The sequence below is a fragment of the Gymnoscopelus braueri genome (genome assembly GCF_963280865.1).
Source record: "Gymnoscopelus braueri genome assembly, chromosome: 22".
NCBI lineage: Eukaryota > Metazoa > Chordata > Actinopteri > Myctophiformes > Myctophidae > Gymnoscopelus > Gymnoscopelus braueri.
The window spans coordinates 33,598,341-33,622,223 of NC_137624.1; the positions used below are offsets into that span (position 1 = coordinate 33,598,341).

At 41.3% G+C, this 23,883-nt stretch overlaps 2 protein-coding genes across 2 annotated transcripts in view; both read left to right on the top strand.

Moving 5' to 3' along the window:
• The window catches only part of LOC308078976 (chemerin-like receptor 1), a gene marked incomplete at both ends in the record, with an annotated part of 36,465 nt that extends 19,594 nt beyond the window's left edge, over nt 1–16,871 (top strand). Inside the window, one exon of the mRNA XM_080420316.1 lies at nt 15,827–16,871. Coding sequence (XP_080276442.1) covers nt 15,827–16,871 — 1,045 coding nt within the window. The remainder of the gene's footprint in view (nt 1–15,826) is intronic.
• A 2,077-nt stretch (nt 16,872–18,948) lies between these two features.
• On the top strand, nt 18,949–19,977 carry LOC308078977 (chemerin-like receptor 1; the record flags this gene model as incomplete). Its single annotated transcript, XM_080420317.1, has 1 exon — nt 18,949–19,977. One exon carries the CDS (start codon nt 18,949–18,951, stop codon nt 19,975–19,977), a length of 1,029 nt encoding a protein of 342 aa, XP_080276443.1.
• Nucleotides 19,978–23,883: the final 3,906 nt, after the last annotated feature.

Sequence of the window (23,883 nt, forward strand, 5' to 3'; positions counted from 1 at the left end):
TCCCGCCCAAAATGGGTTAAACCGTCAATACTTTCCCCTCTACACAAAACCTCTTTGCCGAAAATAGCCGATCTACAAGATGTAGATCTGCTATTTCTGGCCAAAGTTCTCCTCAGAATAGGGATGCTAGGGTTCAAGTGTTTAATGTAAAAAACAATATCCTATACAGTAACTCAAAGATTTGGCGGCGCCCCTGTAGTAACTCTGAGGACCCCCTAGGGATCACGGACCCCCTGTTGAAGACCCATGCTCCATATATCATTGCTGCCGGGTGGAAACCTTGTATGTTCAAAAACAATATTTTGTGTACATTTACATCATAGGGTTTAGTTCCTAATCCTTCCCCAGTTTAGGAATAATGAGAGAGCACGTGTGGTTAAATGTCTTACTCAAGGACACATGGGCCTTAATAGATATATTGATTTTTGTGGAAACAACAAAAAGCCTTTCGGCTCTGGCTGATAAGCCTGCCCTTGATTGGATAAGAAGAACGCCCTACAGTACATGTATGATCTATATCAGTGTCTATCAACCTTTTTTGTGCCAAGGCACACCTGGCATAGCCAAAAAATCCCAGGGCACACCTAGATATACGGTATCTATAATTATATATATATATACGGTATATCTATATACCGTATATATAGATATATACGGTATATAGCCGATTTTCACATTTCACGAAACGATACGATACGATATTGGGCACACAACTTCGATACGATTTCGATACGATACGCACTTTTTTATCATGAAAATATATGGGGGAGAAAAAAAGCAAATGCAAACAAATATTTCTGTTTTTGCATTATTCAGACATGCAAACTTGTAGCTTTTCAGCTTCCACTAGCCGTTTTGAATCCAAATAGGGCAATAGTGTGACACCTGACCCGAAAAAAAACAGCATGTTGTCACCATTTTCACCTTGGGGCTGTTTGCATGCCTGATTATTATTATTGTTTAAAAAAAAAAAAAAAAAAAAAACTTTTTTTTGTTTTTTTTGTTTTTTAAATATTTTTTTTTTCAAACCTCCTTCAAACGGCGCGGCACACCTCAGCAGTAGCCCCGGCCCAAAATTGGGACGTTTGCCAGGGTTGATATACACTGATCTATATCACTGTTTCTCAACCAGTGGTGCACAGACAACTACTGGTCCATGGCATAATTACAGGTGGTCCATGGGGAAAAACAATAATATGTTAAATGTATTGTACCTTTGTTAAATGTGTCAAAATGTTTTGACATTTTTTCCAAAGTTTCAATATAATTTCATAAGTCTTTGAAATGTAAGAATTATTCTTTCCACTATAGTGTGGGAAAGAATTAGGCCTACCGCTAAGGGCTTGACATACTAAGTTGTGTGTTGTTTCGCGCACTGCAACGCGTCACGTTGTATAAAAATATAAATCCGTCTTTAAGATCATTAATGTTAAATACAGAACTTTTTAAAAAAAAATAAAATACAAATGACTGCTGTTATGTTATTATGCCATGAAATATGCTAGCAGTCTAGAGCTCAGAAAAGAAAGGGAAAAAAAACATTGATTACCAATGATATATATGCATCGATATCGTACCTGAGACTTGTTTCATTACTGTAACGGGTCATAATTCCACTGTACAGACCTGTTTTGGGCTGACTGTGTATTGATAAAGTGTCTAAAGTGAGCCAAAGCTGCTCACCATGGCAGAGTGCTGATGAAGGCGGTCAGGGGATGGGCGAGCTGTCAGACCCAGCAGTATGTTATCGGCCCGCACCTGTCATCAGTGTGTCAGAGTATTCGGTCCACAACAGAGGAGAAGGGGAGCCGGGGAGGGGGGTGAAAATGTATTTTAAAGAACAATCCTCGTGCAACGGGGAAAGTCACCGAACTCTGACCGCCCTGTGAAGGATATCAAGGCGGAATGAGCGACCGCAGCAGTTATTTTTGCTGCTCTATCGCACCTTTCCGCAGAAGCTGAAAGAATTGATGGACATACCACTACGGGCTGGCGAACGTTTAAAATGTTGTTGCACTTGGTGCAGTGGTAAAGTGCCTGCCCACCACTGCGGAGGTTGTGGGTTTGAATCCACCGTGGTGCGTCCAGCTTTGTCGAGTGTCTACACGAAACACAATTGGCCCGTGTTCGGGTGAGGGAAGCCGGGGCGGGGAGGGTGATAATTGTCACTGCAGGTATTCCTACGGGCTGGCGTGGCACCTGTCAGCAGGGAGTGTTGGCCGGTAAGAGTAGGACGAAAGGCTCTACGTCCTCCCGGTGGGGGCTCCTCACTGGCAGGTGAGTCTGTAGGATACAACAGGAGTGACAACACAGAAATATGTGTGGGGAGGAATCAAAGGGCATAAGAACTAAATTGGGGAGAAAAAAAGGGGTAAAAACCTTCTATTTTTTTCCCCTTCTGAATAATAATAAGTAATGGACATGAATTTATAGTTCCTAAATCAATCCTTTCCCCATGGACTATTTTAAGCTAGACTTTTCAAAGTAATTCATTCTTTAAAATGCATTAAACTGCAAAGATAACATAGCAAAAAAAGGAATAGCGCAATAAAATGTATCTCAAGCAAGTTTCGAGTCTCTTTTCATACAGTTTCGAAAAGAATGCTATGGCAAAGAACATGTAAAAATCTGACATATAACTTTCCAATGCGTTCTTTGTCATGAGAGCTCGCCTTCAAAGCCTGTGGAATAACTCTGCCAGCCTATGTGCTTCTGCTCTCCACCGAATGGCATGTTTTATGTAGCCTGACAGGGCTTCTCCGGAACCTTTTGAAAGTGAGCTCTCAAGACAGAACAAATTTGGAAGTGTTATGTCAGATTTTCACGTGTCGTCCTCAAAATATAATGATAGGATTCAGGGTAAAAATAGGCAAAGTAACTAACCGCTAAAGGCAGGCTTTCAACCCTGAATCTGTCAGATGAATGGCCTGAAAAAAAAAAGTAACACTAGAAATCTAGGCCTACTTTATTTCCTGTGGATTATTATATTTACATGAACTGGTGGTCGGTGAGGATATTGCAATGGGCCCCCCAATAAGTAATAAACACTAAAGAAAGTATTTAATAACGTAATGTGAATATAAAAACAAATATATAGCCTATGATATAGCCTATGTTTTTTTTAATTTAAAGCAGTTTTCATTGTGACACAGAAATAGGAACATTTTTGTGTGAATAAAATGTTATTTTGGCCAAACTGTATGAATATAACTTAAATACAATTGGGGTGGTTGTATTTAGTCTCCCTGCTCTTCTATTGAGACATTTAGATCGTGTGTCTAGGTTTGACACAAAATAAAATTGCAAAGTGAATTGAAAAGTGACACGACCTTTGACATCATCCCTGTTTCTGGTGTGACACAAATTTCAATTTCTCCCCTGAGCAGGCAGGCAGGCTCTATTAGCTCAGTGGTAAAAAAGTCAGCACTTGCGCAGGAGACCTGGGTTTAAATCTGGGGAGTAAAGTTACACAGTGCAGCTTTAAAGTATATACAACGTTACAGTAGTTCCATAACTGGTAGTGTGTACAAGAAATTTGGTACCGATGGGTCCAGCGGTTTGCGAGAATAGCTGCGGACACACAGACTGACAGGGTCCAGGCAAATAACGTGACAACGTTTCGATGTCAATACATCTTCATCAGGTCATGACCTGTGCCTTCCTATACATATCAGTCCCGCTCCTGAGATGCACCGGAACCAGCCAGAACTTGGCTTGAGGCTTGTTCCAGACTGACAGACACATTTGCAGACAGCTTTCGTCCTTCAGAGCCGTGCCATGGAAAGCATAATGTGCTTCGTCCTTGGTACATCTGTCATTTATAATGTTTGACAATGTGTCACGTTGTCACATCTTCTCTTACATCCACTCAGATCTAGTTCTTCTTCTTCTCCTTCTCACCTTCGCCGAGCTCTTCTAAGCTTCACATACTCTCTCCATCTCATTCACTTCATTTCTTCTCTCTTTTTCTCGCTTCTCTCCTTCCCCCAGGCTACTGTAGCCTGTAGGGGCCTTGGATTCAGCAGATGGAGTGATGACGATGTATTCTCTCTCTATGTCTCTCTATCCCTCTCTCTCTCTCTCTCTCATTCCTCCCCTCCACACTGTTGCCCTTGATTTATAATTTGTTGTATGCCGTATATATCGTGCCCAGAAAGTAGCAGATCTACAAGCTCACAACGTGTCGCACCGTGACTCGTTGGGAGCTTGTAGATCTCCTATTTTCTGGTGCGTGACACGACACCACACAACCAAATCAGGCATAAATGAGGGAGGCGGGGGAGAGGATTTTCTTGATGGGTTGCTGGACGGGTTGTACCCTGCAGCATGGTTGTGAAGTGCGTGCCCATGGGTTTCCAGGAAAAGAAGTGGGGATGGCCCATGTGGATTTCAGTACTTTTCGCAGCACGCATCCATTGTGTTTTCTTTACTTGTCAGTAGTGAGCAGAGAACCGCTGAGACGTGACTTCATTCATTTAATATTTAATGGGCCTAGATGCCAGCTATATAACATGGACGATGAATTACGTGTGGGGGGAATCATTGTCGTTCATGTCACAATGTTTTGACCCTTTATACTTTAAAGGATTTAGAATGTTGGAGGCTAAATTGATTTGACATAGAGTTGCTTTGGAAACGGTGTTTGGATTTTTCATGCTGATGTTTCGTGTTCCATGGTCCTTAGCCCCGGGCTATGTAGCCCAAGGATAACCTGGATTACAGAGCCAATCTTTTAAGGCCAAGTACAAGGTGGATTTTTTTCACACACGAGGTCCACAGAGGTAGGTCATGGAAAACAGAAATCTTGGACACAATTCACCTGCAGATGTGTGCTATTGTGTGTTGTGTCCCGGGGTAAGTCTATCTTACAATGCAACCGTATCAACTGTTGGCCAAAAGCTAGCAAGTGATAGATTTGGGAAATGGAGAGGGTGCACCTTGAAAGACAGACAGTACATAATCCACTGCCATTAAGACCAGGAATGCATCTGTGTCATTTTAAGACTTCTTTGGCTATTAAAAAATAGCAGATATACGAGTGCCGCGCTATAAGCTTGTAGATCTGCTATTTCTTTTTTAATCGTGGAAAATTTGTGTAAATCTTTGAATATATATATATATGTTTTAAAGGCAACATTTTTAACCATTTTTGAGATGGGGGGTCCGCGGCCAAATATATATAATTTTGGGGGTCCTTGACATGGAAAAGTTGGAGCAACATACTGTTATGGATTTAGAAAACATTTTTAGATATGTATTTGGCCGCAGACCCCTATCTCAAAATGTTTAGTTCCAGGGACCCCTCAGAAGCAAAGATCTGAGTTACAAATGTTGAGTTTCAAAAAAATAAATATTCAAACTCAAAGATTTGCACAAATCACAAAGATTAAAAAAAATAAATAGCAGATCTACAAGCTCATAGCGTGGCACTTGGTTGTATATCTGCTATTTTTGAATAGCCAAAGAAATATTAAGATGACACAGATGCGTTCCCAGTCTTAATGGATTCATCTTCAGCGATATTAGGTCCATGTTAATTTTCAAATCATGCCCCAAAACCCCCAGTGTTAAATCTATCACTTATTGATCTATAGATAGGTGATTGCACCGATGTTGATTTCCCTCTTGCCCTAGCCTCTCTGATTTGAGTTCCATCTTCTCATACATAATTGGATTTCATATTTCAAAGACAGTTGTAACAACTTCAGGAAGAAACCATGTCTTTTTCGACCGTAAAAAATAAATAAATGGCGCCTTCATCCAAAGCGCTTTACAATGTCCATTACATAACATTCACACACAGATGGTGGAGGAAACCATGCAAGGCACCAACCTGCTCCCAGGGAGCAGCTAGGGTTTCAGTGTCTTGCTCAATGTCACCTCGACACTAACCCATGGGGAGCCAGGGATTAAATCCAGACGTTCCAGCCTGGAGACTGGGGTTGCAGGGTTCGAACCAGGAGCCTTCCGATTCCCAAGCAGCCGACTCTACAGTATGTCCTGAGGCCACTGCCGCCCCATTCTTTCACTCCGAGTTAAATGAACGCTCAGGATTATTTACTGTATACCTTTGATATAGACTAGTATACCGAGCTCTGTAACATTGCATTAAATGCAGCAGAGAGAAATAACGCATTTTCATGACAACTGTAGATTCTCCTAGATTCCCAATAGGGGAAAAAAACATTTTTTTCTCTCTCGCTAATGTAACTGTACACAGTATGCTCTTAATTACTTTAGCCTGAGGCTCCATGTGTTGCTTCCCTTATAAGTGGTATCTTCATTATAGGGAGGAGACAGATATCACCCCCCCCCCACTACCTCCCAACTTCACCACACTGGTTCTCAACGTCGACCACCATGGTTGGGGTGTGGTCCTCTCCAAAACGCTCCCCTACAAGTCTGTAACTCTGAGATTGTACAAATGTATTTGCACACTCTCAGCGTTCAATCGACACTGATTTCACAGCGTAGATTGGGGTGTCAGAAACATAAAAATTGTGTCAAATGCTGGTCCTGTTGCATATCAAGCGGGGTCCTTGAAATTCAAACGGTTGAGAATCACTGCTGTAATGAACACACAGCTCCTTTTAATCTCTTTCTCGTCTGGGATGCTATTCTGGGGTTATCGTCGTGATGCCCCGCATAGAGGCTCCGTGCCCTCGTCGTCACTCAGCACTTGGTCCCGGGCCACAAGTGCCGTCCCGTGTCATTCCTACAGGTTCCCCAGCTGCATGGTGCCACAGTATACCTCCACCAGTAATGGAAACATACTGGCACACCTCCCTCCCGTCATTCTCCATTGGCTCCGGGCTTCATTAAGAGGCTCAGGGCTCAATGGCCTGTCACACCGCATCTCTCAGCCCATTAATCTGGCGACGACACAGCGTGTCTGTGCGTGCGCGCGTGTGTGTGTGCGTGTGTCTTTCTTTAAGCCTGCGACGCATTGTGAGCTTGTAGATGGGCTATTTTCGGTGTGTATTTGTTATAAATTAAGTATTGGAGTGGGTATGCCGCATGTTACGTGTGTAACCTTTATTGAAACGGGATTTAAGTGATTTTCTTCTTTGTTAAAATAAGTTTTGAATAGCTCTATATTCTGAGAGTAATCATTGCTAGAGCAGGGTGTTTCTGGCCAAGGAAGCTGAGAGAGAGAGAGATGATGCAGGGACCCCCACTTACATATTGTATAACATTTTGTTGCAGATTAAACTTTTTCATAGATTTCATAGATAGCTTCATAGACTTGTTTGACAGCACTGTCATTGTGTAGCGTTGTGTTGGATTCATGTTAATGTGTATTTTCAGACGGTTAACCACTTAAACCTTCAATACTTAGAACACTTGTACTTGGTCTGCTCTTTTCCCCCTCTACATCAAGGGCCCTATCTTGCACACCGCCTTACCCCTTAAACTTTATAGGCTTTTTTTTTTTTACTATTTTGAAAAACATAAAAAAAAAAAAGATCTACAAGCTCACAATGTGTCGATGTACATCGGCTATTTTCACAATTTCCCCTGTTGAAGACCCCTGCTATAGAGCGTTTGTTCCGTACCAGGGGTCTCCCCGTCTCTCCAGCTCAATTAGTAAATACATTTTCAGGTCAGGATACCAATTTTATCCCATCAGGACTCAGGAGAGAGAACCCCACAACGATCGATAATTCATCAGCTCAATTTTTTTTTTGTGTTCCAGTAAAAATCGTGTCTGCTCATTATTTTTGTCTCATCACTTCCAATTTGACTTGTTTATCCTGGACCGGTGTCCTGTATGATTTTTCTCATACGGAACATTTGTGAAAATGTCCAAAAATTTGATTTGGCAGATTTTCAGAAGTTGACTTTTTTTCACCTATATAAGACTGTTTCATTGAATACTTTATTTACATTTGGGGTGGCAATGTGAGCTTGTAGATCTGCTACTTTCAAAATATGTTTTATACACACACACACACACACACACACACACACACACACACACACACACACACACAGTCGCACAAGATGTACTTTGTAGATGTTACAATCTATCTTTAATAATACTAATTAGATGTGGTGTAAAGTAAGTTATTTTACTCCACTACAATTATTTGAAAACGAACTAAGCACATAGTTTGATGCCAATACTTTGTATCTGTATAGGAGTAATATACTTTAATGAATCAATGTATTTACTTACTTGTAACAGAGTATTTTTATATTGTGGTAAAAAACGGGACATTCTGCAATAGATTAATATTACATATTACTTTTTAGTTACTTAAAAAAATAAAATAATTGAACAATTAAATAATCTAGATTTTGTATTATTATTATTATTATTATTATTATTATTATTATTATTATTATTATTATTATTATTATTATTATTAGCCCACAGATTATTTTTGGGACAGAGATGGCAGATGAGCAGGCATTTAAATTATAAGATTTAAGGATTGTGAATTACATTAATGTATCAATGTATTTACTTAAATTAATCAATTCACAAATAGACATATACCTTAATGTAATGTAATCTAGAGTAATTTCTTTCCTCTGCAAACATTTTAGCTCTCTTATGCCACCTACTGTCCACCTACTGTATTACAGCGCAAGACACACCTCCAAGCCATAGCCACACCCCCAACCTTTCACAACCTAGGGTTAGGTGAGTCCTGGTAGGTACCTTTCAGAGACTGGGGCGTATAGGTCAGCAGGTAACCACTGTATAGTATAATGGGATGCCCAAATTTAAAGTAGAAAACGGTACTACGAAGGTAACTGTGCAATTTTTTACTCAGGATTTCTTAGATAAAAAACAAACAAATGTAACTGTCTACGTATGGCTAGAGAAGGCCATTCCATCAATTTATGTAAAATTACAATAATGGGTGGATGATCTGGCATTTGTGATGAAATGCAACGGTGCATGGTAGACACAATCTAGTTTTCCTAGCAGGGACGATTGACTGCTTGGTTGACGTTTTTATTGGAGAAAAAAAAGCATATACATGAACATTTTGGTAATGTGTGTGTAAAGTGAGTGCCAGATGTTGGGGTGGGTGTGGATCAATGAATAATACATACGTTCATACAATTTCAACGTACTAGACAAGTAAAATGGCAAAGAACAACATGGGGTACAGTAAAAGGAACCTGCTACAACACAACTAACTGATGGTTATAATTAGGTCAAGCTGCTATTCAGCCTGCTCCTTATGGAGTTAACAATGGAGCTAATCGACTTTAGGCTTGCAGGTAACCCATTCCACACCCGCAGAGCATAAAAACGAATCCTTTCCCATGCAGCTTTTGGTATGATGCCGCGTGGATGTACCCGTATAACGAATCCCCATAGACAATCACAGATAAAAAGGTGAATTGAATAGCATGTGAGATGCATTGATTTACGGCTTTCAATTCCACACAAGCACCTTGTTTCAGATAGTGTTTTGCGAAACCATTTGTCTCCACACCACACATGTACTGCATGCGTATGCACTCTCTTGCACGCAGACATCATGCACGTGTCCAGGTTTATAAAGACTTTAGCAGTTTTTGACAGAGGACAAATCCTAATACTTTGAAAACGCTCGGAAAAGCTGGTCACAGTTTATTCTGTGGAACAGTTATAAGTACAAAAAAAAAAAAAAAGCTTAAAAGATAAAGACATCAAAACAGGAGGCTCCTGGGGCACGTATGCACACATGCACACACACACACACACACACACACACACACACACACACACACACACACACACACACACACACACACACACACACACACACACACACACACACACACACACACACACACACACACACACACACACACACACACACACACAGGATAGAGAGAACAGTCGACACCCACAATATGTGGTAATTTATGGCCTGGACAAAATGGGTGTCGGCTTTTTGTTTTTGCCCGTCATCTTTTCCGAGCCTGTCTGAAAGTCCTTGCACTTTTGGCACTTTACAGCTCATTAATATTCCCTGCGAGGCAGGAGCCAAGGACGCCCCTGTTCTCCAGGTGGATCATTTCAGCTGTCAGCCGCACATCTCTGACTGCAGCATTGTGTAAACAACACGTGAGGAGATGACGTGACGCAGAGAAATGTGGCACCGCAACGCAATCTCTCAATCTCCCATGCCCATGACGTGTGTGAGTGATGTGTGTGGACATCCAGGCAAGGTAACATTCAACATTTTGCTGTAGGTCAGTGTTTCCCAACCTGTGGTCCTTGCCAGTCTGGCCATGCCAGGCTAGCCTGGCATGGCCAGACTGATATAGCGTGAGGCCATGTCTGTTTGAAAGTCAATTAGTCTAAATCAGGGGTCTTCAACCTTTTCAGGCCAAGGACCCCCTAACTGAGAGAGAGATGAAGCAGGGACCCCCACTATATATTACATAAAAATGTGTTGCAGATTAAAGCTTTTCATAGATGTTGGATTCATATTAATGTGTATTTTCAGACATTTAACGACTTAAACCATCAATACTTAGTGAACTTTCACTCTGTACTTGGTCTGCTCTTTTTCCCCCTCTTTGCCGAAAATAGCAGATCTACAAGCTCACAACGCCTCGCCCTGCGAGGCGTTGTGAGCTTGTAGATCGGCTATTTTCGGCTAAAGTTGTCCTTAGAATAGGGATGCTAGGGTTCAAGTGGTTAATGTAAAAAACAATGATCCTATCACACAGAGATTTGGCGGACCCCCTGTAGCAACTCTGAGGACCCCTTAGGGGTCCCGGACCCCCTGTTGAGGACCCCTGGTCTAAATGAATCGACATTTGAAATATTTACATTCAAGATCTCAAAATGTTTCAACAAAGCTTACAGCGTGTTGCAATGCAACACCTTTTGAGCTTGTAGTGTGTGTAGGTGTATTTGTATATCTGTATCTGTGTGTGTGCGTGTATGTGTGCAGTATGTGTGCATGCATGCGTGCGTGCTTGCGTGCATGTGAGCATGCGTGTGTGCGTGCATGCGTGTTTGTGTGTGCGTGGGTCTCCGCTTTGTGTCAGATGTAAGAAGGGGAGGCTCCAAGGAACAACGTTTGGGAACTACTGCTGTAGGCTATAGTTTATTTTCCCCAAATTTTCCAAGTACAGAGTGCATTACTAGAGATGTTTCTTCAACTTAGCCAACTTTATTGCAGTAAACATTACATGTCTGTGCATCTATGCTGAAAATGATGTGTCTTGCCCAGAAAGATTTATTCACACAGCTATGATACAGATTAAATATTGAAATCAATTGTAAGAGAGTGTACATTTTGATATGGACTGGAAATGAAAAACATCAAACCTAGCATCCCTATCGTGGTCATGTATGGCGAACATTAGGCAAAAATAGGCTAACGTGTTCGGGGGAGGGAAGGGTGACAATAGTCACTGCATTTAATCCTACAGGCTGGGGCAGTGGCTGTCAGCAGGGAGTGTTGGGCGGGAGGAGTAGGACGAAGGCTCTACGTCCTCCCAGTGGGGGCTCCTCACTGGTGGGTCAGAGTCAGTAGGATACAACAGCAGCGACAACAGAGAAATGTGTGTGCGGAGGAATCAATTAGCATAACGACTAAATTGGGGAGAGAAACGGGGTAAAAAATAATTGGATACTCTAAATAAAATTAAATAAAATGTATATAGGCTAACATTCGCAAAATAGCTGAAAGTTCACAACTCGTCACAGGGCAGATGACAAATAACTTAAATATACAAAGAAAATACTGACATTTATACTAAAAAAAATGCTTACAACGCACCACGAAGTGACGTGTTGTAAGCTTGTAGTTCTGCTATTTCTGCTATTTTTTTATTTTTTTATTTTTTTAAGTATAACATTTTTCAACATGGAAACAATTTAGACGATTAGGACGGTATTAATGTATTATGCCACCATCTGAAAACCTGTGACTACAGTTTATGCCCAGAGCCTATTAGTGGCACACGTTGGCTGGTGAGCAAAATGAAAGAGTACGGAATTGTCGAGTTACAGTAGGGGCAGTGCATCTATAAGAACTTGATACTGATGAAAGAATATGACCATATATTTTTTTAAAGACAAGAAACCACTGAAGTTGCATTGACTCATACTGTATAGTAGGGTTGTAGTACCGGTCTCGAGACCGGTCTCGAGACCGCTTTTTGATTTACTCGGTCTTGTCTCGGTCTCGCCCATAATTTGACTCGGTCTTGTCTCGGTCTCGCCCATAATTTCACTCGGTCTTGACTCGGACTCGGACTAAGGGACTCGGGACTCTGCCCCCACCGAGTCCACTCGAGTCCAAGACCAAGTCACTACAATGCAATGAAATAATTTTATTATACCCATATTATGAGGAGCCTATTCACATTAACATTCTAAGAGAGCTGTCTGGCGCTTATGGACAGCTGTCTTGGAGCGCATCATCTCGTGGTTGACAGTGCAGCAGCAGCAGAACACACTCTGCCATGTCCCTCTAGTTTATATTATTTTTTAATTATTTCCATTAACAGCGCAAGCTTTCCAGGTGTTTATTTATTTATTTATTGTGTGTTCACTGTGTAGCCTGTGGTTGTTTTAATAAACGAGATTCTCTAAAGATGGTTAGAGAGGGCTTTCAGTAAGGTTTCCTTGCGCACATTATTGATTGCCAGTGGCTGACAGCGCGTGTGCGCATCTAATCACAAAACCCGACACTTGATTAACAGAAAAATATAGATTAATACATTTGACAAAATACAGCGAAATCCCAAAATTATTAGAGTCTTAATATCCAGTAAGCAATAGAAATGAACTGCAAACAAATTCAAAGTTATAGGCTATCAATATCACACAAAAGTAGAGAGAAGCTGTGATCTCACCTCACAAACAAATGGACAAGAAATAAATAATCCTTTTGCAAACAACATCCATGTTCTGTTTGTTTGTCAACAATGATCTAAATGGTTCTAAGTTTATTTCAGCTATGTGACAGTTTGACATAGTTTGAGCCATTTTTGCTGTGCAGTACAGTCCTGTTTAAGTTCATTGCCTTCACCTGTTGTTCTGCTGTGCGCAACAGGGCATATGTCCGCCAGGCCAGGTTTACCTACCCAGGCCATGAAATTCATAGGCAGTCATAGTAGCCAATTAGAATGAAATATTCTAAAACTGACTCATGTACTGATACAGAAAAAACTGTCAAAAACTGGTGAAAATAGCCAATCTACAAGCTTCAATTATTAATAATTAAGAAATATTATATTTTAAATAGTGCAAAATCAACTAAAGTCATTGCTAGTGCAAGTTCAATCACATTTAATTTGAATGAAAATAATTTGTGGGAAAATACATCTGTGAATCTAATGTGATTCATATGACCCCTACTTCAGTCAGTGAAGTCCAGGGCTGAATGTGACAAATATTGAGACCAATATAACTTAGTGCAAATATTGGTCATTTGCCAATATGGGTTATATTACACAGATAGTTATACTATTCTTGTACTATATTAAAATAAAATCCTTAACATTCAAATTAAATTCATTATGTCCGTGGCATTTGACCTTTGTGCCCTAAAAAATGACAAAAGGCCAATTGGCCTTGCCCCTGGCCTAAAATGATGAAATTCAAGGCCTGGTCTGCTCACAATGCGTCATGGGACGCATTGTGAGCTTGTAGATCTGCTTTTTTTTAAATATATATATATAACTACTGTAGCCTGTTATTATGACGTTTACATATTTTAAAACTGAAGATGCAAACGCATATTGAATGACAGTGTGTTTAAATTGAATGTCTCACCAGTGTTTGAAACACTGATTCATTGCTGGGGTGTGACTTAGTCATTGATTGGTCAATAACTTTACCATTCACATGTAATTCAGTCATTAAAGTAGCACATATCGATGTGCTATGTAATGATGACTCCTTGTCATTAAAGGGGAGTAGTTTTCATTGTTCTGTCTGTAAGGAACATTAATGTGTAATGATGATAATGGCTCATTGGTCAATTTGGTCATTGTTGTTTGGTCTAGGTTTACCATTGAGATGTAATTAATTCAGTAAAAATAACTAAATAGCTAATTGCTCTGCCATTCATTAAAAGATGCAAAGATTTTTTTAAATGTCAAAATAAAAACAAAACAAAACTAGAAAAAGTGCTCCTCGGAGCACAGGTCTCCGCCAGGTCAGGTAGGTTATTGTGGCTTCCTGGTGGCACTATAACAGGCCAATGTGAAAAGGGCGGCATTTCTTCCTCTCTAGTGGGAATGTGTGTCACGGAAATCGCACGCTGCGTTCATGATTTGAGGCATTTTGTTCCAAATTGACCTATCCTGAAAACTTTGGAAGCTAATGTTAGCAAATTAGGATGCAATATGAAATATCGGTCAGTGATGTTAGGTTTTCAATGTAGTTAGTGCAGTGTCAGGACCCAGGAGTGGTCATTTGAATGGGTCCCAGCCCAGGGACATTTTATGAGTCCTAATAAAATAAGGGCGCATGCATTGTTTTTAAGGCAAAAAACTAAGCATGTCACTCTTTGCCTTTCAAGAATATTCAAGGCAAAAAAGTACATATGTCACTGCTATGTGCTAAATACTAGTGCTAGCCTAAACTCCAGTGAGATTTATAGTTTTAAACTCTAAAGGGATCTAAAATGTTGTGCTTACCTCGACAACAAGCGTTGTCCCTATCTACTTCAATGGACTACTTTGTTTGGGCTGTTTGCTGGATTCTCTTTTTTTAAACAAGGCAATATTGGACTAGGCCTGACCTCGACTAAGTCGACTAGTCGACTGGTTAGTCGCGGGGGGTCCGAGTCGACTGCGTGTCTCTTAGTCGACTCTAGTCGGATTGTTTTTCTTTTTTTTTTTAATGGCCAAAAATGTTTTAAATTGTTTTTTGGCCAAGTCTAGGGTCCTGGCTGCACTGACACAGACTGAGTGGTTGTTTTTTTCTGTGCGCGACAGATTTCAGCAGGGATTCTTTTCATCGTTCGGACGTGTGCGCGCACGGGCGCATGCTGCTACAGGGAACATTGGATAGGGTTCCTTCTTTGACGAATACAACATGTGGCCCATTGCATTTTAGGGGGAAAAAACAACAACCAGCAAACTTAAAGGTAGGGTAAGTGATATTTTTTGGTTAAAACAAAAAGTATTTTGTTAAAAGGTTAAAGCACTATATTCTGATAGTAATCATTGCTATAGAGTGTTTGTTCAGTAACAGGAGTCTCCCCGCCTCTCCAGCTCTTTAATAAACAGAAAATACATTTTCCGGTAGGTGTCAAAATCTCAGCCAATCAGGAGAAAGTACCCATTTTTAAGCTTCAGTTTTATAGTGTTCCAGTTCCAATTTTGCTTGCTGATTTCTTAGTGTCATCACTTCCAATTTCACTTGTTTAATCTATATCCTGATTGAGTTCTCTATCCTGATTGGATAAAATTGGAAATGAAACTGAAACTGAAACGAAAATGCATTTTCTGTTTTATAAAGAGCTGGAGAGACAAGGAGACTCATTTTACTGAACAAACACTCTATAGCAATGAGTACTATCAGAATATAGAGCTATTTAACACTTATTTTAACCAAAGAAAATCACGTACCCTACCTTTAAAAGTAAATTGTACTTTTCAGCCTTCCTTGAAATCTACTTGAGTAAAAGTAAAATATTTGTCTTGAAAATGTACTCAAGTAAGAAAAAAAAAGAAATCTAATACTCAAGCAAAGTAAAGATCCTTAGAATATGTACTTAAGTACAGTACTCAAGTAAATTTACTCCGTTACTGTCCACCTCTGCCTGGCACCAGATAATTTTTAGTATAATAATAAATGGCCTGTTAAAACAAAGCATTAACCTTTGTTTTGTTATTTTAGGTGGACGATGGAGATAATGACCACAACTGCTGTGTCTGGTGGAAACGGGTCTTTCAGGGAAGACTACGTGAAAAATGCTGAACTTCAAAAATCCCTCAAGATCGTGTACCTCGTCATTTTCAATCTGGTCTTTGTGCTCGGCGTCTTGGGGAACGGCGTCGTCATCTGGGCGACGGGCTTCAAAATGAAGAAAACCGTCAACACCGTGTGGTACCTCAACCTCGCTGTGGCCGACTTCCTGGTTACGGCGTTCCTGCCCCTGAGAATCGCATACGCGGCTCTGGACGGCCACTGGCCTTTTGGCAGATTCATGTGCAAAATGAATGCTACTGCATTCTTCATGAACATGTATGCCAGCATCTACACCCTGGTGGTCATCAGCGTTGACAGATGTGTATGTGTGGTGTGGCCAGTGTGGGCCAAGAACCACCGCAGTGTCAGAAAGGCGTCTTGGGTGAGTCTGGGTGTCTGGGTGTTGGCCTTGGCTCTCAGCTCCCCTTACATGATCTTTAGGGAAACAAAGCCCTCCTACCGCGGCGGTAAGGACATCATCTCCTGCTACAACATCTCTGCACCCACCGGACACTACATCGCTTGCTTTCTCATGGGGTTCGTGGTCCCTCTCACCGTCATCGTCTCCTGCTATTCTGTCATCATCTACCGGCTCAGGAATAGTCGCTCGATGGCCGGCCAATCAGGTCGGCGCCCCTTCAAAATCATAGCATCTGTTATCACTGCATTTTTCCTGTGCTGGGCTCCCTTTCACATCGCGTCTCTGATTAAGTTTGTGACAGAGCACAGTGAAACACTGGATCGCGTGGTCACCATTTACGGGTTTCCCATAGCCACCTGCCTGGCACTTCTCAACAGCTGCCTGAACCCGCTGCTGTACGTGTTCATGGGTCAGGATTTCAAGGATGTATTTCGCAGCTCTGTCCTAAAGGTGCTAGAGAAAGCCTTCACTGAAGAGCTGCCTCAGACCAACACTTCAACAAACCCAGGAAGCACCCGTCAAGAGACTGCCTCGTCTGAGACACAGGTTTAGTTAGGGCTGTCTTTGAATGTACTCCAATATGTAAATGGCTTTTCTTCTCAGTACGTGCTCCAAGTTTGAAACGATGATGAAAAATATCCAAAATAATATGTTTAAGTAACAGTTGAAAAAAAAACAGTATTGTTTGGAGGTTCTCTTTGACATGCATCTCTAATGTTTGAGTTTTTATTTTTCTCCCTGCTCTCCCTCTCCCCGTGCTCCCTCCTGTTATTTCTTCTCCTTTTTCTGAATAATAACAAAATGAACAAGATGCAGCTTATATGAAATATAATATTTCACCCACTTCTTTACACATGTTAACCAGTGATCTGACAATAAAGTTGATTCTTGATTCAGGTTTCAGAGTTTGTAATTGTAAACACAGTCATCACTGATTTTGAGCCGATCTTCAATGCCACTTGGTAACAATCCCTCCCCCACCGGCTGAAAGATGACAGTTGATAACTGCGCTGTCGGGCAGAAACCTTATCTCCATATTACAACTTGTTGTTGTGTTTCTTCATAAATTAACGCTCTACTTGATCATACTACGGCATCACAAAAAAACATCAACAATAGCAGATCTACAAGCTCGAAGCGCGTGTTTTTTCGAGCTTGTAGATCTGCTACTTTTTGTGGTCGGGCTTTAGCCAACACACTTTAAAAAAAAAAAGCTACCATCAAAGCGGCCGTCTATAGAGGTAGGTGTATTTTTAACATTCTTGCACATCCATCTGACACTCCACAAATAGTGTTGCTTTATACTTTGGCGTTTTCAAAGATAGCAGATATGCAAGCTCACAGCGCGTCACTTGCAAATCTTTGCATAATTATATATATATATATTTTTTAAACTAAAATCTTTGCTTCTGGGGGTCCCTGGAACAAAACATTTTCAGATCAATTTGAGGGTCCTTGACGTGCATGGAAAGTTTGAGCACCGCTGATGTAGCAACATGAGTATTTTCAGAAAACTGTTTAAAAAAGGATTTAGAACAGGGGTCTTCAACAGGGGGTCCGGGACACTTAGGGGGTCCTCAGAGTTACTGCAGGGGGTCCGCCAAATCTTTGTATGATATGATTTTTTTTCTTACATTAACCACTTGAACCCTAGCATTCCTATTCTGAGGGGAACATTAGCCTGTATCTTGGTTGAATTAAGTGAATTTGGGGATATTTTTCTGTCTGTGCCAGGCACCTTAGAATTGAGGACGCGGAGATAGAGCTTGGGGGTCTGTTGTCTTATCAGAAAATCTGCCTTTTCATACATATATTTGTATTATTGCTAAAAGCCTGTATTAGCTTGAGTGTTAAATAAAAACCCTTTTCTACGAGAGAAGTCTTAAGAGGATTTCTTCATATGAGCCCTTTGATCTTATCAGTGGACACTTTGGTGAGTGAGAGAATATTTAACAGAGGTTACTATAAATAGAAATAGGTGTGTTTCCTGTGCAGAGTAGTTTATAGTTTCATAGCTACATTTGGTCTGAAAACTTCTGGGCGTGGGGCATGCGTTATTCAGGGTGCAACAGCACAACCACACTTATTGGGTTTAAATTCATAGGATTTATAGGTCTTTGCTGAAACTATTGAGGGTAGTAGAAATTAGGAGTGTTTTAATTTCTTCTATTTTCGTCAGGCCATTACAGTTGCTCTGAGCTCCTCAGTGTTCAACGACCACAGTTAGAACAAGACAGTTCTCTGACGGATGCTCTTCAACACTTTGAAACAGGTATCTTTTATTCTACTTTTATTTTGCTATCTAGGATATAGAGCTTTTTAAAACTTATTTGAACATAAATAAATATATCACTTACAAAATGTTGATGTGTAAAATTTCATCAGCTGTATTTAGCAACGACAGGCCTATCTACGATAGGTTTTATATTTTATTTATTTATTTGTTTGATCCAGTAACAAAGGGAGCTACTGTATGAGCGTTTGGCAGCGATCATGTGTGCAGGGTATTCATTTTAACAATACAAATCTTGTATGGGGGTCCCTGGCACCAAATAATTTTAGTATAATAATAAATGGCCTGTCAAAACAAAGCAATAACCTTTGTTTTGTTATTTTAGGTTTTAGAACGATGGAGATTATGACCACAACTGCTGGTGGAAACGGGTCTTTCAGGGAAGACTATGGGAAGAATGTTGAACTTCAAAAATCCCTCAAGATCGTGTACCTCGTCATTTTCAACCTGGTCTTTGTGCTCGGTGTGTTGGGGAATGGCGTCGTCATCTGGGCGACGGGCTTCAAAATGAAGAAAACCGTCAACACCGTGTGGTACCTCAACCTCGCTGTGGCCGACTTCCTGGTTACGGCGTTCCTGCCCCTGCCCATCACATACGCGGCTCTGGACGGCCACTGGCCTTTTGGCAAATTCATGTGCAAAATGAACGCTATTGCATTCTTCATGAACATGTACGCCAGCATCTACACCCTGGTGGTCATCAGCGTTGACAGATGTGTATGCGTGGTGTGTCCAGTGTGGGCCAAGAACCACCGCTGTGTGAGGAAGGCGTCTTGGGTGAGTCTGGGTGTCTGGGTTTTGGCCTTGGCTCTCAGCTCCCCTTACATGATCTTTAGGGACACAAAGCCCTCCTACCGCAGCGGTAGGGACATCATCTTGTGCTCCAACAACTTTGCACCCACCGGACACTACATCGCTCGCTTTCTCATGGGGTTCGTAGTCCCTTTCACCGTCATCGTCTCCTGCTATTCTGTCATCATCTACCGGCTCAGGAATAATCGCTCGCTGGCCAGCCAATCAAGTCGCCCCTTCAAAATCATAGCAACTGTTATCACTGCATTTTTCCTGTGCTGGGCTCCCTTTCACATCGCGTCTCTGATTAAGTTTGTGACAGAGCACAGTGTAACACTGGATCATGTGGTCACCATTTACGGGTTTCCCATAGCTGCCTGCCTGGCACTTCTCAACAGCTGCCTGAACCCGCTGCTGTACGTGTTCATGGGTCAGGATTTAAAGGATGTATTTCGCAGCTCTGTCCTAAAGGTGCTGGAGAAAGCCTTCACTGAAGAGCTGCCTCAGACCAACACTTCAACAAACCCAAGGAGCATCCGTCAAGAGACTGCCTCGTCTGAGACACAGGTTTAGGGTTGTCTTTGAATGTACTTCAATATGTAAATGGTTTTCTTCTCAGTACGTGCTCCAAGATTGAAACAATGATGAAAAATATCCAAAATAATATGTTGAAGTAACAGTTTTTTAAAAAACAGTATTGTTTGGAGGTTCTCTTTGACATTGAGTTTTTATTTTTCTCCCTGCTCTCCTTCTCCCTGTGCTCCCTCCTTTTATTTATTTTCCTTTTTCTGAATAATAACAAAATGATGCAACTTATATGAAATATAATATTTCACCCACTTCTTTACACGTCACCCACTTCTTTACATGTTAAAGGTTTCATAACATTCAGTTTTACAACACATTAAAAGTCTTTGACATGGTCCTTCAAACGTGTATAGAAAGTGAAAGTAGAAACTGAAAATTCCACTCTAGTGATCCATTGCAGGTGTTTTTCTCTCACATTTCTAAAGCCTTTTCAACTGCAATGAAAAAAGAAATCTTTGCCTGCGGGTGTCGCTGTTGAGGGATTTTGCCTGTCAATCATCACCTCTGCTCCCCCCCAAAGGAAAGGATAGGGGAGGGGCGAGGAGGGGAGGGGAGTGGGCGGGATTAATGGCCTGCGACTTCACTATCGAAGGGTCAATCTCAGATTACTTTTCAGCCTAATTATTCAGAAAACCCCAGACCACAGAAAATCCACTGAATGTTCAAAGTTCAGGTTTTTTTGGTGTAATTGAGGTCATAAAACCCCCCAAAAAACATTTAAAAAAAAAAAAGTCAAAATGAATGTCATAGGACCTTTAACCAGTGATGTGACAATAAAGTTGATTCTTGATTCAGGTTTCAGAGTTTGTGATTGTAAACACAGTCATCACTGATTTTGAGCCGATCTACGATGCCACTTATCGGACACATCCGTCTTGATCACATGACTATAGAGATACTGTGTACTGATTTGCGTGATTTTTGGACAGAATCTGAAGGAGTAATAGCAACAAATTTGTTTTACAAAAGTCAGCCTCCTGGTGGCGCTCTAACAGGCAGATGTGAAAAATGCAGGGCAAAGGTTTTTCCTTGGCCTCTAGGGAGTGTGCAAAGTTTCCTGTGGCCTGTCATAGCGCCACCATGAGGCTGATTTGAACATTTTCTAAAAAAAAAAAAAGAAAAAAAAAAAAATCTGGTCTCGGTCTCGACTCGGTCTCGCCTCCGGTCGGTCTCGGCCTCGACTCGGTCTCGCCTCCCGTCGGTCTCGGTCTTGACTCGGACTCGACCCCCTCCCTGGCCTCTCGGACTCGCCCCCCCTCGGACTTGGTCTTGACTTGGACTCGCTTTAGGTGGTCTCGACTACAACCCTACTGTATAGGTTACTGTAGGCCCGGGAGCCCAGGGGTAAATGAGGCTATAGTTGGGAATATGGGTTTTTAAGAGTCTGGATTGCAGTTGCATTGGTGCAGTGTAGAGCCATTATTTTTGACAACAGTGAGCATGAGGTAGTTAAGATGCAGGCCCCAGTGCACGCTCTATTATGATGGGTAACGCTAGTTACTATGAAGCTTTTCACACACACACACACACACACACACACACACACACACACACACACACACACACACACACACACACACACACACACACACACACACACACACACACACACACACACACACACACACACACACACACACACACAAGCATGTCTTGTACTTGTTCTCATCTAAATGGCATTCAACGAGCTTTGTGTTGAGCAAAATCCCAGATGTCCTTAATGTTCAACACCTGCTGTGGCGTAATATCAAACCAGGAGTATCTATACTTTGACTCAAGTACTGTGGTTGAGTACTTTGTCCACCACAGCTTTCTGCTACACCACTGAGGACAGCCATGCTGATGCCAGCTATACTCCTGCAATGCTGCTTAGGAGGGAGTGGTGGTGACCTTTTATTTTAAAAAAGGGGGAAAAAAGAAAGGAATCTAATAATTGTAACAAATAACATCTTGAATCTCTTAGATAGCATGTTAGTTAGACAGATGCATTTGTTGACCTGGCATCATATAGTTTGTATAGTTTCAATGTACAGATTTTTAGTTTTTTTAGTATTCTACTGTTTATACTGATGATTGGTTCTTGGTTTGTCTATGATCCTAGATTACGTGTGTGTGTGTGTGTGTGTGTGTGTGTGTGTGTGTGTGTGTGTGTGTGTGTGTGTGTGTGTGTGTGTGTGTGTGTGTGTGTGTGTGTGTGTGTGTGCGTGCGTGCGTGCGTGCGTGAGTGTGTGCGTGTCTGTGCTTTTTTAGGTATTTAACTTTTGACATTTGCCGCTCTATTCTGTGCCAGTTTTCCCAGCCGCAACGCTACCCTTAACCTGATAATGGAGCTGCGCCGCCCCAATAGGTTATTCTAGCACCTGCTCTACCCGTCACCATTATGCCGACGCCGTTATTTGCGCGTGGAGGTGTGCCCGTGGGCGTGTTGTTGCTATATCCCCCACATTGCAATTCTACAGACACACATGGGTACGGCTTGGGGACGGGGGATAGTGGATTCTAGAAGCACCCGCTGGTTTATAAAATCACCCGTCAAGTGCACACAGACACTACAATGGCTTTGTGCGTTGGACCATGAGCCGTGTTGCCAGCCTTGGAGAGAAATAAGCAACCGCAGTCCGCAGGTCTATGAAAACAAAAAGAAGCAACTCTAAGGCCACATGAGCACTTCAAACTACTAACTAGAGCTTTCATATCCCCTAAATATTTCAGCCCGGCTCGACTAATAATTGACAAATTAGACCCAGCCCAGCCCGTCAGTCATTTTTCTAAAGAAGCCTTATTTCTCATTAAATCTTGGTAATTCGTTAAGAACAGGAGTCATTCTACCCTAACAGTCTATATTTTATTTAAAAAACAGCTTGGAGCAAATAGGGCTATATAAATATATACACTGCCCCATAACCATTTTAAAAATGATTATGGTTATTCTATGAAATATATGTTTCATAGAATAACCGTAATCATTTTTGCAATGGAGAAATCACATCAAATGTTACCTTCTGGCCGCTGCCTGTGCTTTAATTTGAAGAAATAATCCAACATTTATTTTGAGGTGAAAAAGACATGAAGAAAGTTCTGAAGATCCATTATTTATGTCATGTTATGGTTTAAACTTTAAAGGGAGCTCTCTACTGCTGCGTCATGACAAGACAGTGATTGATTTGACCTAGGCTACTTTAGCGTTGCGCTGCCCTGTTGATTAATTATTTGGCATCAGCTGTGTAGGAATATATAACTATTTTAAATGGCTTTCATATACTCTTGGGGATCTGACTAATATGGCAAGTTGCTTATTGTGAACACAATAGCCTACGCTACAAATTAATTAATATGTGAATTTATTTGGATGTAAAAAAAACTTAGACCCGGCTCAGCCGGTGCCGACGGGCCGGGTCGGGTCCCGTTGGGTTTGGGCTAAAATCTTAAGCACTTACATTTTTTATAAGATGATTGGATCATAGTGTGATTTTCATTTTGGCTGCTGTCTCATTAAACCCATGCTGCGGGACGTGCGGGTGAATATTATATTATAGCCTATATTATATATATTAGCCTATATTATTATTATATTCCCCGCGTAAACGCTACGTTCATGACCCCCCAAAATAACCATATTTGAACTGGGGACCCCCCCATTTTGTTTGACTCGGTTCCACAGATAAATATTGTGAAAATAGCAGATCTACAAGCTTGCCAGGCGTTGGGTGCTCCATTGTGGTCTCGACCCACAGGTTGAGAACCACTGCATTAAAAGCTCCAAGCAAGTTACATGTCTAGTATGTTGTTGACCACGTAATGTAATGTTTTTGGTTAGTGATAGGCTACTCCGTGGCGCGCGCGCGCCTCATTGTATGCTGTCCAAAATAACAGATCTGTAAGCTGTCGACA